Genomic DNA, 14,835 nt, shown 5'->3' with positions numbered 1-14,835 from the left:
GCTATATCAAAACCCCCGAATACTTGTCTCGTGAGCATTTACAGTGAATCCTTCATCGAAACTGCTTGTCAACACCTTCTGCTCCTCGTTGGGTTCGACACTCTTATTTATCGAAAGTACTACGATACACCCCCTATACTTGTGGGTCATCAGCCATGTGTTCATGATAGTTGGTCTTGAGATCATCCGGACCCCACTCAATGGGATCCTCATCACTTTCACTAGCTTCATGCTCCTTCATCTTCAACGCGAGGTTGGGCTTGCGGGTGTTGTGAGCGCGAGCAACAGGATCTTCCTTATTCTTCTTGGAGATGTCCAAAGCGATGACTTCGCTAAGAACTTCATCGGATGTCATAGCACGGAAGGAGGCGTTTTGGCGGATGGCCGTCAAATTCACTTCCTTATAAGGGAGGAAAGCGTTGTAGAACTTTCTCTTGATCCAATGGCCATCCACAAACGTTGCCCCAAGATCTTGCATTTGTACGGCAATAGCGATGAGGCGTCGGTACATCTCTTCGGGCGATTCTCCCTCATTCATGACGAAGTTTTCGGCCATGTTGTTCACTTCATCGAAACGAGAGTTTTGAATGCTCTCATTTCCGAGGAAGAGCTTATCGAGTTTATCCCATGCTTCTTTGGTGGTCTTGAGCGAGCGAATATGAGTGCGGTCCTTGGGCGTGACGGCCATGTGAATCATGTTGATGGAGGTGGCGTTGAGTTGGTCATCCACCACTTCTCTTCTTGTCAAGTGCTTCGGGTCTCGTGGTGAATAACCCTCCTCGATGATGCGCCAAAGCTCGGTAGAAGCACTGCGCACATGAGAACGCATTAAGAATTGCCAATTTTCAAAACTACTGGATTCAAGTAGCGGTGGTGAACCATGAGACAAGATATGTGGCATAGGAATAGGAACATTTATGGTGTAATCACTTGGTGGTGGCACCGCATGATTACCCCCTAAACGTTCTGCAACCGGTGGCTCATCCTTCCCTTTTGATGAAGTTCCGGTCTCCCCAAGCCCTTCCTTTTGCGGGTCTTTTGTTGATTGAGCGACAAAACCAACAAGAGGAAATGGATTAGCTTTTGGTGGGGGATCCTCGGCACTTGCCTTAGGATCTACGGTGGGGGTTGATTTTGGAGCAACAAACTCCATCATCATAGACTTCATTTGGCTAACGATGGATGACTCCAATTTCTTGAGGTCATCGAACGTAGCCGTTGTGCTATTGATGGTAGATGCTAGAGGTTGTTGCTCACCGGGAAGGGACCCATTCTCAACCGTCTCTTGTTCGGCCATTTCTTAGGAGGTAAAGCCCGAGCAAGAAAACCTTGCTCTGATACCAATTGAATGGATCGTAGCGAACAAGAGGGGGGTGAATGGGCGCTACACATTTTTTATGCCTTTGTCAGTTTTTATGCGATGTGGAAGTAAAGGTGATAGCTTTAGTGGTAGAGGTGTTCCTATTATGATCCTAGGCTAGTGCAACAAGTAAAGGAACCAAACAAGATAGTAAAGTTAGGGAGCGGGACAACCGGGGGGGGGCGGAGATGAGGTGAGGTTTGTTTCCCGCAGTTCCTCCCACAAGAGGGAGTACGTCTGCGTTGAGGAGGTGCTAGCCACGAAGGCTAGATGGCCACACCACGAAGGAAGGCCTCACCTTCTTCCTCGAGAAAGCTCCACAAAGGATCTTCCCCTTCTCCACTAAGTAGCCGATTGAGGCGGCGGTTCCTTCACAAGGTTGGGGCGAGCTCCACAACACCGGAGGCTCCCAACACCCTATGGGGCTAGCACAACTCCAAACTAGCCTCCATAGGAGCACATCCTCCAAGATCCCACCATAGGAACCCTAACTCCAAGATACACTAAGGACTAGCACGCATTGGTGACTTCTCTCTTGGTAGAACTATAGATCGGGGCCTCCTCCACCACTCCACAAAGTTTAAGCAAGATTGGTTGGGTAGGTGGGGAGATCCTCAAGGTTTGAGCTCAGCAACAATGGAGGAGAGAGAGAGAAAAGAGATAAAATCGAGTTGGGGAAGAAAGGGCCTTTTTATAGGTCCCTCCAAATCCAACCGTTATGTGCCACCGCTTGGGCAAGCGGTAGTACCGCTCTGGGTTCGAATGCACTCCACAGATTCACCACGTGGGCTCACAGCGGTAGTACCGCTGGCGGTACCGCTGGTGGTACCGCTAGGGACTCCATGAGCCCCGGACTCCATCCGATACCTCAGCTGTACCAGAGCGGTAGTGCCGTAACTCGTCTTATGGTACCTAAGCGGTACCACTGTCAACACCCGGATTTTTAAGTCTAGATGCTATTATGCCATACATCGCAATCCCAGGAATATTGTTTTTGCGAGACATAATAGGTTGATATCACAGAACATCATTCATTACAAACCATAATTGTCTTACATCAAGGGATCACATGATCCAGTATTACAACATAGTGGATCTAGAGATCCAATTACAAAACACATAGCGGAAGCGAAGTAGCGGTTGCGATCCATCTGCTCCACAGGCAACTGTTGACGTCAGGAGTGGTCCTAGTTGTCGTAGACGCCCTGCTGTCCTTCATCCTGGTACTGGGGCTCATCTTCATTGTCTGGCCATTTGAATAGCCAGGGACACAGCCATGAGTACTTCAAAGTACTCGCAAACTAATACTAGTGTAAGCACTATCCACTATAATAAGGGGGTTCTAAGCTCTAGGTTCATTTGCATAAAGCCAGTTTTATTTCGTAAGCATTTTGGTAATAAAAGACTCTTTAGTTGTCTAACTAACTCAAGTGGGAACATTAGTGTCATTCCCACAACTCAGTTGTGATTCAAAGTCAAAGTCACATTTCTCTTTCAAGTCACAAGTCACATATCATATTTTGAAAAGTTTTGATGACGGAATAGTATGGCCTTTCCAACTGTCCATGATCGCGGACGCGGCTATCCGAATAGGTTTACACTCTGCAGAGGTCGTACACTTGTGCCACAATAATTGCAATAGTCCGTCAGGGGTAACTGGCCCTGATTTATCGCACTCAGTGCGCGAACTACCAATCATAACCTTTCATTTACATACCCTAGTATAGGCACCTCTCCCCATGAGCTTGGCCTCCCAGTGAAGACAAACCGTCAGCCTGGGAACTGCACAGGGCTTGGGTAGGACATTCACCTTATTTCATGTCATTTCACTCTCAACGGAGGCAGCCTCGGCATAACCCCTATGACGCTTGTTCAGAGGGAACCCATACTAAAATACATAAGTTTCCAGTTAAGCCTTACCCAGATTCAGGTATTGTGGGGGTACTTAAGAATTGGAATGGTATCGCATCCGAACCCAACCATCATTTTTTGGTAAAATTCACCATTTGATTCACAAGTCATATTCCCCTTCAAAATCTCTCAATAGAATGACTCCTCATTCCAAGGTTTTCAAAGTCATTGATTCATATGTTTCCCTTCTAGAGTAGCCAAAATTTAGTTTAGCACTAGCAACTAGTCATGAGGGGTGCTATTTAACTTGTAGCTCTCTAGGCTAAGTGTGATGCTCTTGTACTAATCTATATCTAGATCAAGTAAATCATGAATCAAGAATAAACTTTGATAAACCAAAGTCAAAAACTTGTAAGTTAAAAACTTGGGATGGGGTCATTAAGCATAAAGTAATATGTAATGGTGCCTTGCTCTTGTAGAGCTTTGCACTAGGGTAACTTGCAAGAATATTAGCTTGCCTTGAGTGGTGTATTGATCAAAGTGTTCTTCTTCTTCTTCCTCTTGGTAGAAGACCTCCTCCTCCTTATAGTCTCCGGTACTAGCGTCTATAAACGAATACGAGGATACGATCACCAAACAATACTTAAGTGGACTAGTTTAGCCTTAATGGCTCACTCAAGATGATCTAGCGTCATCCTCTATATTACTCAACATTATGCTAGGGTTTTCTTTGTTTGGTTTGGAGAAGTAGATTTCCTTAGTTGAGATTTACATGAGTTAATACTAACTAGGGTTTTCTATTTATTTTATTTGAAAGTAATCCTATCTCATTTGAACATTGCTAAGATTTAATTTCCTCAAATAAGAATTATGAAATCATGTTAAACAAAGTCAACACTTCATATTTATCATTTGGGAAAAAGATTTAAATGAGATTCATCATCTCATGCAATTTAAATACTTCATTGATTTAAGATCCTCAAGTAAGCAAGTATGAGACCATGCAACTAAGGTCATCACATTATTTTACTTTACTTGGGAAGGTGATTTAAATGAGGTGCTACACCTCATAGGTTTGAAATTCAAAAATTGGAAATGGTTTAATTGAGCTAGAAATGACTACATAGCCATTATTTGAATCTAGCTCATGATCTTATGAAGAAACCATGGCATAATTTTACATAATCAATTAGACAATATGAAAAGTGATTTATGAGAGTTGGAATCAACTCAAATCATTTATGGTTGATTTTTAATAATTATTTGAAATTTGAAAAGTTACTGCCTTGCCATTTTTGTTGCAGATGATCTAAGATGAATTAGGGTTTGAGACCCGTGGGGTTGGGTAGATCTATTCATTAGCTTTCACCCAAAATTGGTTTCACTCCAAATGGATTTGTAGATTTTGTTTTATTCAAAATTTAGTAAAGTACCAGTATGTAATTTGATTGAAATGAAATAATCCGAATTCAAATGCATTGGGCTTAGCGGGAAACGAAGTTTGGCTAGGCGAGGGGAAACGAGTTGGGCCGGCCCAGCTAGCGCGTCTCGCACGCAGCGGGCCGCCTGACAATGGGACCTACGTGTCAGCGACACTTAATGAACCGAATCGGTACACGAAACGGTGGCCGCACGATTAGAAGGGGATCGAGCGGCTCAGGTTCGTCGTCGTCTCCGACGAGAACCAGGGTTACTGGCGGCGAGGGTTGGGGTCCGGCGAGCTCACCGGCAGTCGGAGGTCGTCGGTGAGGGTGCGCAGCGGCGTTGTCGAGGGTGGCGAGGCTCCAGGTACAGATGGCATCTCCTGGGGCGGCTCCTAGCTCCGGCGATCTTGCAGCAGTACTGGCGGCGCTCCGGCGATCGATTGGGGCTCGGTGGATGAAATTGGGACGAGGGATTGCTTGAGGAGGATCAGGGAGAGGAGAGGGGTGAAGTAGTGTGAAGAGTTGGAGTGGGGGAAGTGCTCTATTTATAGGTTCAAGGAGGGAGAGGAGAGGGCCATGGGAATGGCATGTCCAATGTGTCAAAGTGGGGGAAAGATGTTGGAGGGGACCAAGGGAATGGCATGTCCAAGGTGTCAAAGTGGGGGCAAGATGTTGGAGGGGACCAAGGGAATGGCATGTCCAAGGTGTCAAAGTGGGGGCAAGATGTTGGAGGGGACCAAGGGAATGGCATGTCCAAGGCATGGATCCTCTATGCATTCTTCTTGGTCTAGGAGGGCAATGCTATCTCAAGTGAGGTGAGGCTAGTGTGTGTGACATGGTTGGCAAGGCTAGGGAGGGGTAGATCATGCACAAAAGATCATGGCCAAAGTGTGTGACATATGCAATGACATAGGGAGACACTTTTGCCATGGTGAGCATGGCAAGGCATGGCATGGCTAGAGGATATGCTAGGGCACTATGTGTGACCAATGGGGGAACCAAGTTAGGCCAAACACTATTTTAAATAGTGGTTTGTGTTTTGTTGTCTGCTGCCCACCAGGTATTTGATGAAATGGCCGCAAGAGCTTCACTTTTGAATTTTGCCAAAAAATTTGGTGGAGGTGATTCAAATAATATTGGGCATATGTTGGTGGTGGTGTGCAAAATGAAGCTGGTTTGAGAAATTTCAAAAAGTGCACCATCTTGAATCTGTTAAAAAGTTCCAACTTTGTTTGAGCATAACTTTGGATTCAGCATAAATTTGCAGGGGTGGTCTTTATCAAAGTTGTTCACCTTGATGTGGTCTTGGATGAGGTGCAAAGAGTTGGAATTGTTTGGTTTGAAAATCTCTTAATACAGAGGCTCAAAGTAGGCATCATGATATAAATGGCAGATTTGACCATTATCTCATGTGAGCTCAAATTGATTTCAAATTTGATTTGATTTGAGTTTCTTTGATTCCAAAGGTGTTCTTAAGTGTTTAGTAACATTCTCCAACCAATGGCACAAGCCAAAATGGCCTAGGTTAAAGATTTTCAAAAATGGCCAAAACCATATGTGAGGGTTTTTGTGATTTCTCAAATTTTTTTCTTGCTTTCTCTTTGATCCAAAGGATCATTGTTTTGGGTTCAAAAGAGGTTGGTTGGGTGGATGGAGGGTTTCACCATTTGGGTAAAGTAAATAGGGCATAGGCCATTATTAGAGAAATGGCCATAAGCCCACATATCCCTCACCCTTTATTTTGTTTTCTTTCTAAAAGTTCCTCTTTGGTTTTGAGAGGCTTAGGGTTTAGAAAACATTTCAAAATACTTCACCCAAGCATCTTAGCAAAATCCACAACAATTGTGTAGGAGCACTATGCACCAAACTCAATTGAATTAAAGTTTTTGTTGGCTCCAATTTTTGGAAAAAGGAAATTCATTTTCTTCTTTGTTTGAAAATTTGGGATGTTACAACCACGGCGGAACTACCGCTTGCGAGTGGTACTTCCGCTCATGGTACTGTAGAGGTACCCCAAGTCGCTCTGTGGGGCGATTCAGTGTAAACCCAGAGTGGTACCACAGGGCGGTACCAGTAGGGTAGCGGTACTACCGCTACTGGTACCGGTAGTACCGGTTAGGCATAGTCTGCAGTTTTTCTCTTTATCTCTCCAACCACGTCACCTCGCGACACACACACAAAACCGGAAAACCTATAAGCTACGCTTAGGTCTTTCGATCATGACGTGTTCAACGAGGACACCGTGCACCTGCAAATCTATCGAAGACAATCTATGCACACGGTAAAATTCATTCAAGTGTTTATATCAAACACACAAAACACGGGGTATATACCTTGCTCTTTCACAAGGTATTCACAAAGATAAGCCACCGGAAAATAGTAATAGAAGGGGAATACATAATACGCCTATGCATATTGCGTCCGATCAGCACGCTACCAACTACTCTGGCTGAAGATAGCCCGAACGACCGCCATCAATCGAGTGCATCCAGACTCCATATGTGTACGCTGCTCCTCCAACTGGAGGTATGACCACATGTGGATCCAGTAAGTAGGCTTGTGTATAACCTGCAAAAACAGAACACACCTTCCGCTCTGTTAAAAACAATATCATTACGGCAATTCCAAATTGTCCATAACAAAGCACAAACTCCTACGCAGATTCGAGCTTTCGTTCTTTTATCAATTCCATTAAGCCAACTCCCAAACATGTTCTTGATATTAGATGACAGAGAAATACTAAATGTAAAATGAACAATTCTCCATATTAACTTTGCAAAGGGACACTTAATAAAAAGATGCTCAATGGATTCATCAGCACTATAGAAAACACATTTCTTCGGTCATGTCCAATTCCTTTTGGCTAAATTATCCTTTGTGAGTAATTTTTTTATTTAGGAAGCACATAAATATCCGAATCTTTAGCAGAACCTTGAAACGCCATATATATTTCTTTAAAAAAATAGTATGGTCATTCATCAGATCAACATATAATGATTTGACCGAAAAAATTTCATTTGTTGTGAGATGCCATACAAATCTATCCGGCTCCTCCGATAATTGCACCTACATTAGGCGTTGCAAGAGGTGAACCCACGCCCTCCATTTGTCATCAGATAATGTCCGCCTGAAGCTAATGTTCAGTGGCATCAAACTCATAACATCAGCTACAATTGCATTTTTATTTCTTGCAATGTTGAACAAAGAAGGATATTGATCTGCTAAAGATTGTATACCGAGCCAAGGGTCTTCCCAAAACCGAGTCTTCAGTCCATCACCAATGACGAACGAACCTCGTTGGAAAAAAATCATTTTTGACACTCATTAAACCCTTCCAAAAGGGTGAATCATTAGAATTAACCTTGACTTGAGAAATTGTCTTATTATTGAGGTACTTGTTATGTAGCAAGTCTTTCCACACTCCATCCTCATTAAGCATTTTATATAGCCACTTGCTAATCAAACACTTATTCTTAATATCTAAAACTTCAATTTCCAAAGTCCCTTGGTCTTTTGGCCGACAAATAGTGTTCCATTTAGTTAGCCGATATTTCCTTTTTGTTTGATCACTTTGCTAAAAAAACAAGATCTATAAAAGTCTAACATTTTCCTTACCCCATTGGGTATCAAAAAAAGGATAAAAGGAACATTGGCAAAATACTAAGAATGGGATTAATAAGTACTAGTCGATCCCCATATGAGAGCAACTTTCCTGCCCAGCAGCTTAACTTGCGTTCAAATCGGTCTTCTACTGGTTTCCATTCCTTGTTCAACAACCTCCTATAGTGAATAGGAATACCTAAATATTTAAACGGCATAGCCCCAATTTCACAACCGAAAATATGTATGTAATCATTATGTTTCTCTTTTGCTTTCCCAAAACAATATATCTCACTCTTGTGAAAATTGATTTTAAGTCCCTAGAGTTGTTCAAACAAACAAATAATAAGTTTCATATTCACTGTTTTTGCAATATCATTTTCCAAGAACAAGATAGTATCATTGGCATATTGAAGAATTGATACCCCTCCGTCTACTAGATGGGGTATCAATCCACCAACTTGACCATCCTCTTTTGCCCTTGCAATAAGGATTGCCAACATATCCTCTACAATATTGAAAAGAAGGGGAGTTAGCGGATCACCATGTCTAAGACCTATTAAAGTCTGAACATAATGACCTATATCATCATTCACACGGATACCGACACTACCACCATGTACAAACCTTGCAACCCAGTCACACCACAAAGGTTGGAAGCCTTTCATCTGCAAGGCTTGTGTTAAAGGGACCATTTAACTTTTTCGTAAGCCTTTTCAAAGTCGATTTTAAAAAGAACTCCATCCATTTTCTTCCTATGAAGTTCATGGATAGTCTCATGAAGAAACACCACACCTTTTAAAATATTCCTACCTAGAATGAAAGCCGACTGAGTAGGTCACACAACCTTTTGTGCAATCTTTGTAGCTATATTAGTTCCAACCTTAGTAAAAAAAATTAAAACTCACATTTAAAAGACAAATTGGCGCAATTGCTCAATTCTACTAGCATCCTCTTTTTTTGGTAATAACGTGATCACCCCAAAGTTCAATTTATAAAGAGGTAAGTCCCCATGCTACAATTGAGCAAACATCGCCATGAGATCCCCTTTTATGACATCCCAAAACGTCTTGTAAAACTCCGCGGGCAAGCTATCATGCATGGGTGCTTTATTCCGTTCCATGTGCATGATCGCTTCTAATACTTCCTTCTCTGAGAATTCAGTAATCAAAATGTCTTTTTCTTCCGAGGAATATCATTAATTTGATCTTCATTCATGCTAATTTTTTTGGTTCCGATGCTCCAAATAATTTTTTATAATACCAACCCTATGTATTATACTTCTAACAAAATATAGCCCCCCCCCCGGAGTTAGATATAAATCATGGCCTTTGGGGAAAATCACCCCTTGCTACATAACTCTACACTTAGAGTACCAACACTTGATATACACACATAGTTTCGTTGCCATCAGATGTACATCCACTCCCCTAGCCAAGTGAGAAAGGGTCACTTCTTACATGTCTTATTTTTGGAGTCTTCATGATCTTCCTTTATTTTGGAATTGTTCATGTATGCCCTAAGTATCTTTTTTAATCTTGGACTTCTTCACGTTTGACTTGATTTGCTTCTAAGGTAGGATATTCTTGGACATCGGAGGAACCAGGTTGCGCCGCTGTAGAGTGGAGAGATAGATTCCTATGGGAGGAAAGGGCTAGGGCAAAAAGAGCTAGAAATGAGAAGTATACCATGGGCTACGTCTACCTTCTAGAATTTTTTCTTGCTGGTTTCCATATTCTTCTATATTTCCTAGTCTTCCAGTGTTCTTTTGAACCACAATAACTAAAAAAATTGTTAGCGGGAGAGAAGCATGCAAAAATGCCACTATCAGCCTCCAGATAATTTCTTTATGTTTTTCTAGACCTCTCATATCTTCTCTCAACCCCCCACATCTAATTTGCATTTTTTGAAGATTTATCCAAATTTGTACCGAATTTCCACCGATTTTGTGGCTTTTCGGTAGTTTTTTCACCGGTTATCTACCTACCATTTGATACCATATTGAACCAAGAACAGGACAACGCAATCTCATCAGAGGTTGTGTTATAAACACGACGATAAAAACAACGAAGAACAAACAAATCACATGCAAAAAACACAAGATTTTAACGTGAGAAAAGCTATCCAATAAAGAGAGGAAAAAACCATGGGTGCCAGGCTATGGGGAGTGTTTATAGAACACCATGGGTTTTCCAAAGAAGCAATAAACCCTAGCCATGGGCTTTCAAGATGTATTTATAGACGGGGATAACGATTCATACCTCTCACCCCAAGCCTCCTAGCGGCGGACCTTTCTCCACTCACAAAAGTTAGCGTCTCTTTTATGTAAATATAGATATCAACATAAGAAGCTGTGAGCCCTCTCCTGAAAAAAAGTATTATGGTAAGTGGTAAGGCAGGACACCATCGCCCTTGCAAATGCAAAGTGTGCTATGCCCCCCTCCGCAACCAATGTGAAGCTAAATCAAACAAACATAACCATGCGGTGATACTGTCAATAACTCCTCAGTGCTCGTTTGGTAATAGCTAGATGGAATGTTGTCGCACATTTTAGTTGGATCGTAGAGTCATCTCTACTAATCAATAGTTTTCGTCCTAATTCAATGATGGAAACACTCTAGCGCATATCGCATCGGTGTCACAAATAGATAAAATACATAGATGAGAAAGACGTCAAGAAGATGCCTAGAGGCAAGGCAGTAACACCACCAAATCGAAAATAAAGGATTTGTCATTGTTGGGTCTTACTCGAGTGAGACTTATTTTTAAATCTCAGTCACATAAGAAAAGCAACACAATTTAAAAAGGTGCAACTAGAAATAGGTGTACTTCTCTTTGCACTTAATGCAGCTGGAATGAGTTGGATTTGTAAAAAATCTGATTACACATTTCACAGATGACTAAGACTTAAGAAAATCTTAATCGACCGAAACATAGAGAAACCCTAAAAATTATAAACCTTCTGGAAGGAATGCCATGTCACAATTGGAGAATGCTTGAGCGTTATGGATAGATCATAAAATTTTCATACACACAACAGGTAAAATGAATGGCAGAACACATGAATGGCTTGCTGGTGGGTCAGCCACTAGAACCTCCGTAGTTAATAGGAATCATAATTAATTTTCTTTGTGGGAAGTGAATTTATGATGTGCCTAACCCTCCGGGCTATCTCAATATCGGCACAAAATGCTATCACCTTACTATTCGGGGATCTCAGCTCAGTAGTTTACTTTAGGTTCTTTTACTCCCATTAGACCATCTGCAACGTTGTTGTTGTTAACGATGCTACTGCTACATACAACTCCGGGGATGTTAGAGTATACTACGGTTAGTAAGAAATGGGTAGAGATATGATTCGTTTCTTGTCTTTTACCTATATACATACTCGTCCGAGAGGCTCAATAATACAACATTCAATATATTACGCCAAACCCCATCGGTTCTCCGCCATGTGGCAGTTGGAGATATAATGAAATTGAGCACCATGGATCGATCATAAATGTTCATACACACAAAAGGTAAAGTACGTGACCACACCATATGAATGCTAACACTGGAATATATAGCTTGCTGGCGGCCGCGTGATCCACTAAAATCTCCGTAGCTAGTAGGAATCATAATTTGGCTCGCAGGAAGTGAATTTATGCCAGCACTTCCATTTCCATGTTTGACTAGGTGGGGCCTGGTGCGGAGTCCTCTCTTCCGTTTCCTCCACATGCGAAGCTCAAATGAAGCATATGCCAATGGAACTCGTGGCGCAAAACAAGCCGCCCCAACAAACCTCGCTTACCGTTGCTAATATTAGGCGTACCCCGCGCGCGCCGTTCACGCACAAGTTTAGGACACGAAGCAATCCCTCGATTGAAAGTTTCTCTCTTGGACTCCTTGGCCTACCTCTGTACGTAGTTCGTCTCCAATGGAGCGGTTAGCCGTCGTCTTCTTCTTCCACGCGTCCTGGCTGCTGGCCGCCGTCGTTGGCCACCACGACCACGGCGTGCACAAGAACTACCTCATCATCGTGCGGCAGCCGTACGAGTACGACCGGCGTGTGTACAAGGACGTGTCGAGCTGGCACGCGTCGCTGCTGGCGTCGGTGTGCGATCAGGCCAAGGAGGAGCTGGAAGCGGACCCGGCCAACGCGCCGCGGCTCATCTACTCGTACCGCAACGTCGTCAATGGCTTCTCCGCGCGCTTGACCACGGACGAGCTCGGCAAGATGGCGCAGGCGGACTGGTTCGTCAAGGCGGTGCCCGAGAAGACCTACCAGCTCATGACCACGCACACGCCACGGATGCTCGGGCTCACCGGCCCCATCTTCCACAGCGGCGTGTGGAACAGGAGCAACATGGGCGAGGGGATCATCATCGGCGTCCTGGACGGCGGCATCACCCCCGGGCACCCGTCGTTCGACGGCACGGGCATGCCGCCGCCGCCGGCCAAGTGGAAGGGCCGGTGCGACTTCAACAGCTCGGCGTGCAACAACAAGCTCATCGGCGCGCGGTCCTTCTTCGAGTCGGCGAGGTGGAACTGGAAAGGGGGCGACGATCCGGTGCTTCCCATCGACGAGAGCGAACACGGGACGCACACGTCGAGCACTGCGGCCGGCGCGTTCGTGCCGGGAGCTAACGCAATGGGCAGTGGCATGGGCACGGCGGCCGGCATGGCGCCCCGCGCGCACCTGGCGTTTTACCAGGTGTGCTTCGTGGGCAAGGGCTGCGACCGCGACGACATACTCGCGGCGATCGACGACGCCATGGAGGACGGCGTCGACATGCTCTCGATATCCATCGGCGACGACAATGCCGGAGACTTCGCCGCCGACCCCATTGCGCTCGGGGGATACAGCGCCATCATGAGAGGCATCTTTGTGTGCACGGCTGCTGGGAACAACGGCCCGGACGTAGCGACGGTTGCCAACGAGGCGCCGTGGCTGCTCACCGTGGGCGCGGCCACAACCGACCGGAGGGCCGTTGCCGATGTTAAGCTTGGCAATGGAATCGAGATCAGAGGTGAATCATACTACCAGCCGAGCACCTACGTGAGCAAACTGCGGCCGTTGGTGAGGGACACCGCCGCCGACGGCACGTGTTCGGACAAGAGCGTCCTAACGTCCGAGCAAGTCAGCGGAAAGATTGTGCTTTGCTACACCGGCGGCAACCTGACCAACCTCCAGAAGGGGAGCATCCTGCACGACGCCGGCGCTGCCGCCGTGATCATCGTTTCACAGGACTGGGCTGGGTCCGTGATCTCACCCAAGGCGCATGCCCTCCCAGCAGCGCAAATCGAATACAATTCAGCGGAGAAGATCCAGGCGTACATGAATTCCTCCAAGAACCCGACGGCTCGACTGGTCTTCAGGGGGACGGTGTTAGGCAACCGCGTGTCGCCGATCGCGGCGCCATTCTCGTCGCGGGGACCGAGCAAGCAGAACCCGGGGATTCTCAAGCCTGACATCACCGGCCCTGGAGTGAACATAATCGCCGCCGTCCCCAAGCCCGAGGGACTCGCCCAGCCACCCAACGAACTGGCGTACAAGTTCGACATCATGTCCGGCACGTCCATGGCCGCGCCGCACATCAGCGGTATCGCCGCGCTGATCAAGAAAGCGCACCCGACGTGGTCGCCGGCAGCGATCAAGTCGGCCATGATGACGACGACCGACATAAGGGATCGGCGCCGGATGCCGATACTGGACTATGACGGTCATCATGCCAACATGTTTGCGCTGGGCGCCGGTTTCATCAACCCCACGAGGGCCATGAACCCGGGACTGGTGTACAACCTCAGCGCCCATGACTACATCCCCTACCTGTGCAGGCTCGGGTACAGCGACCACGAGATGAACTCCATCATCCACCCGGCGCCACCAATGTTGTGCGCGCAGCAACCGGTGGTCGAACAGAAGGACCTCAACTACCCGTCCATCACCGTCGTCCTCGACGAGGAGCCCTACGCCGTGAACGTCAGCCGCGCGGTGACGAACGTCGGGAACGGCAAGGCGGTGTACACGGCGTCGACCGACGAGGTTCCGCCGACGCTCTCGGTGACGGTGACGCCGAGCAGGCTCAGGTTCAGCGCGGTGAACGAGGTGCAGACCTTCACGGTGACCATCAGCAGCAAGAACGTGCGGCTGAAGAAACGCATCACGGAAGGGCAGCTCAAGTGGGTCTCGGGGAAGCACGTCGTGCGTAGCCCTATCGTCGTGTCCTCCAAGAAGTTCTTCCAGAACCAGAAGAACACGACGAGTACGGATCAGCACACGGCGGGCTGATCGATCCGTAACTAGCCGGCATGCACGTACGTAGGAGGGATTACTTCGTTAGCATTTTAGCTTCCATCTTGAGGCCGGTGGATGATCTGGAACACGAATTTCTGAAATTAAGTAGATGCTCCGTATTGCTACAATTAATGTCCATGAAATGAAAGCCTTGTTGGGTAGGAACGAAAGACATGAATGAAAAGAGAAAAACAAGGGAAATATTGTGGACAGTCTCCTTTTGCACAATTTCATATTTTGAGTTGTGCCATGATACATTGGAAAAGAGTTCGTGTATACTGAGAATTTAACGTTAGGTTTGAGAAAAAAAATACTCGCCG

The 14,835-nt window shown here is 45.6% G+C and overlaps 1 protein-coding gene across 1 annotated transcript in view; it reads left to right on the top strand.

Annotated features, from left to right (window-relative positions):
• LOC124690507 (subtilisin-like protease 4) overlaps nt 1-14,509 on the top strand; it is a 16,112-nt gene extending 1,603 nt beyond the window's left edge. The window contains exon 2 of the mRNA XM_047223887.1: nt 12,107-14,509. Coding sequence (XP_047079843.1) covers nt 12,107-14,509 — 2,403 coding nt within the window. The remainder of the gene's footprint in view (nt 1-12,106) is intronic.
• The last annotated feature ends 326 nt before the right edge of the window (nt 14,510-14,835 follow it).

The sequence above is a fragment of the Lolium rigidum genome, chromosome 2, assembly GCF_022539505.1.
Source record: "Lolium rigidum isolate FL_2022 chromosome 2, APGP_CSIRO_Lrig_0.1, whole genome shotgun sequence".
In the NCBI taxonomy this organism is placed as follows: domain Eukaryota; kingdom Viridiplantae; phylum Streptophyta; class Magnoliopsida; order Poales; family Poaceae; genus Lolium; species Lolium rigidum.
Note: the sequence above shows the minus strand (reverse complement) of the source record. Positions and strands in the feature narration are given on the sequence as shown.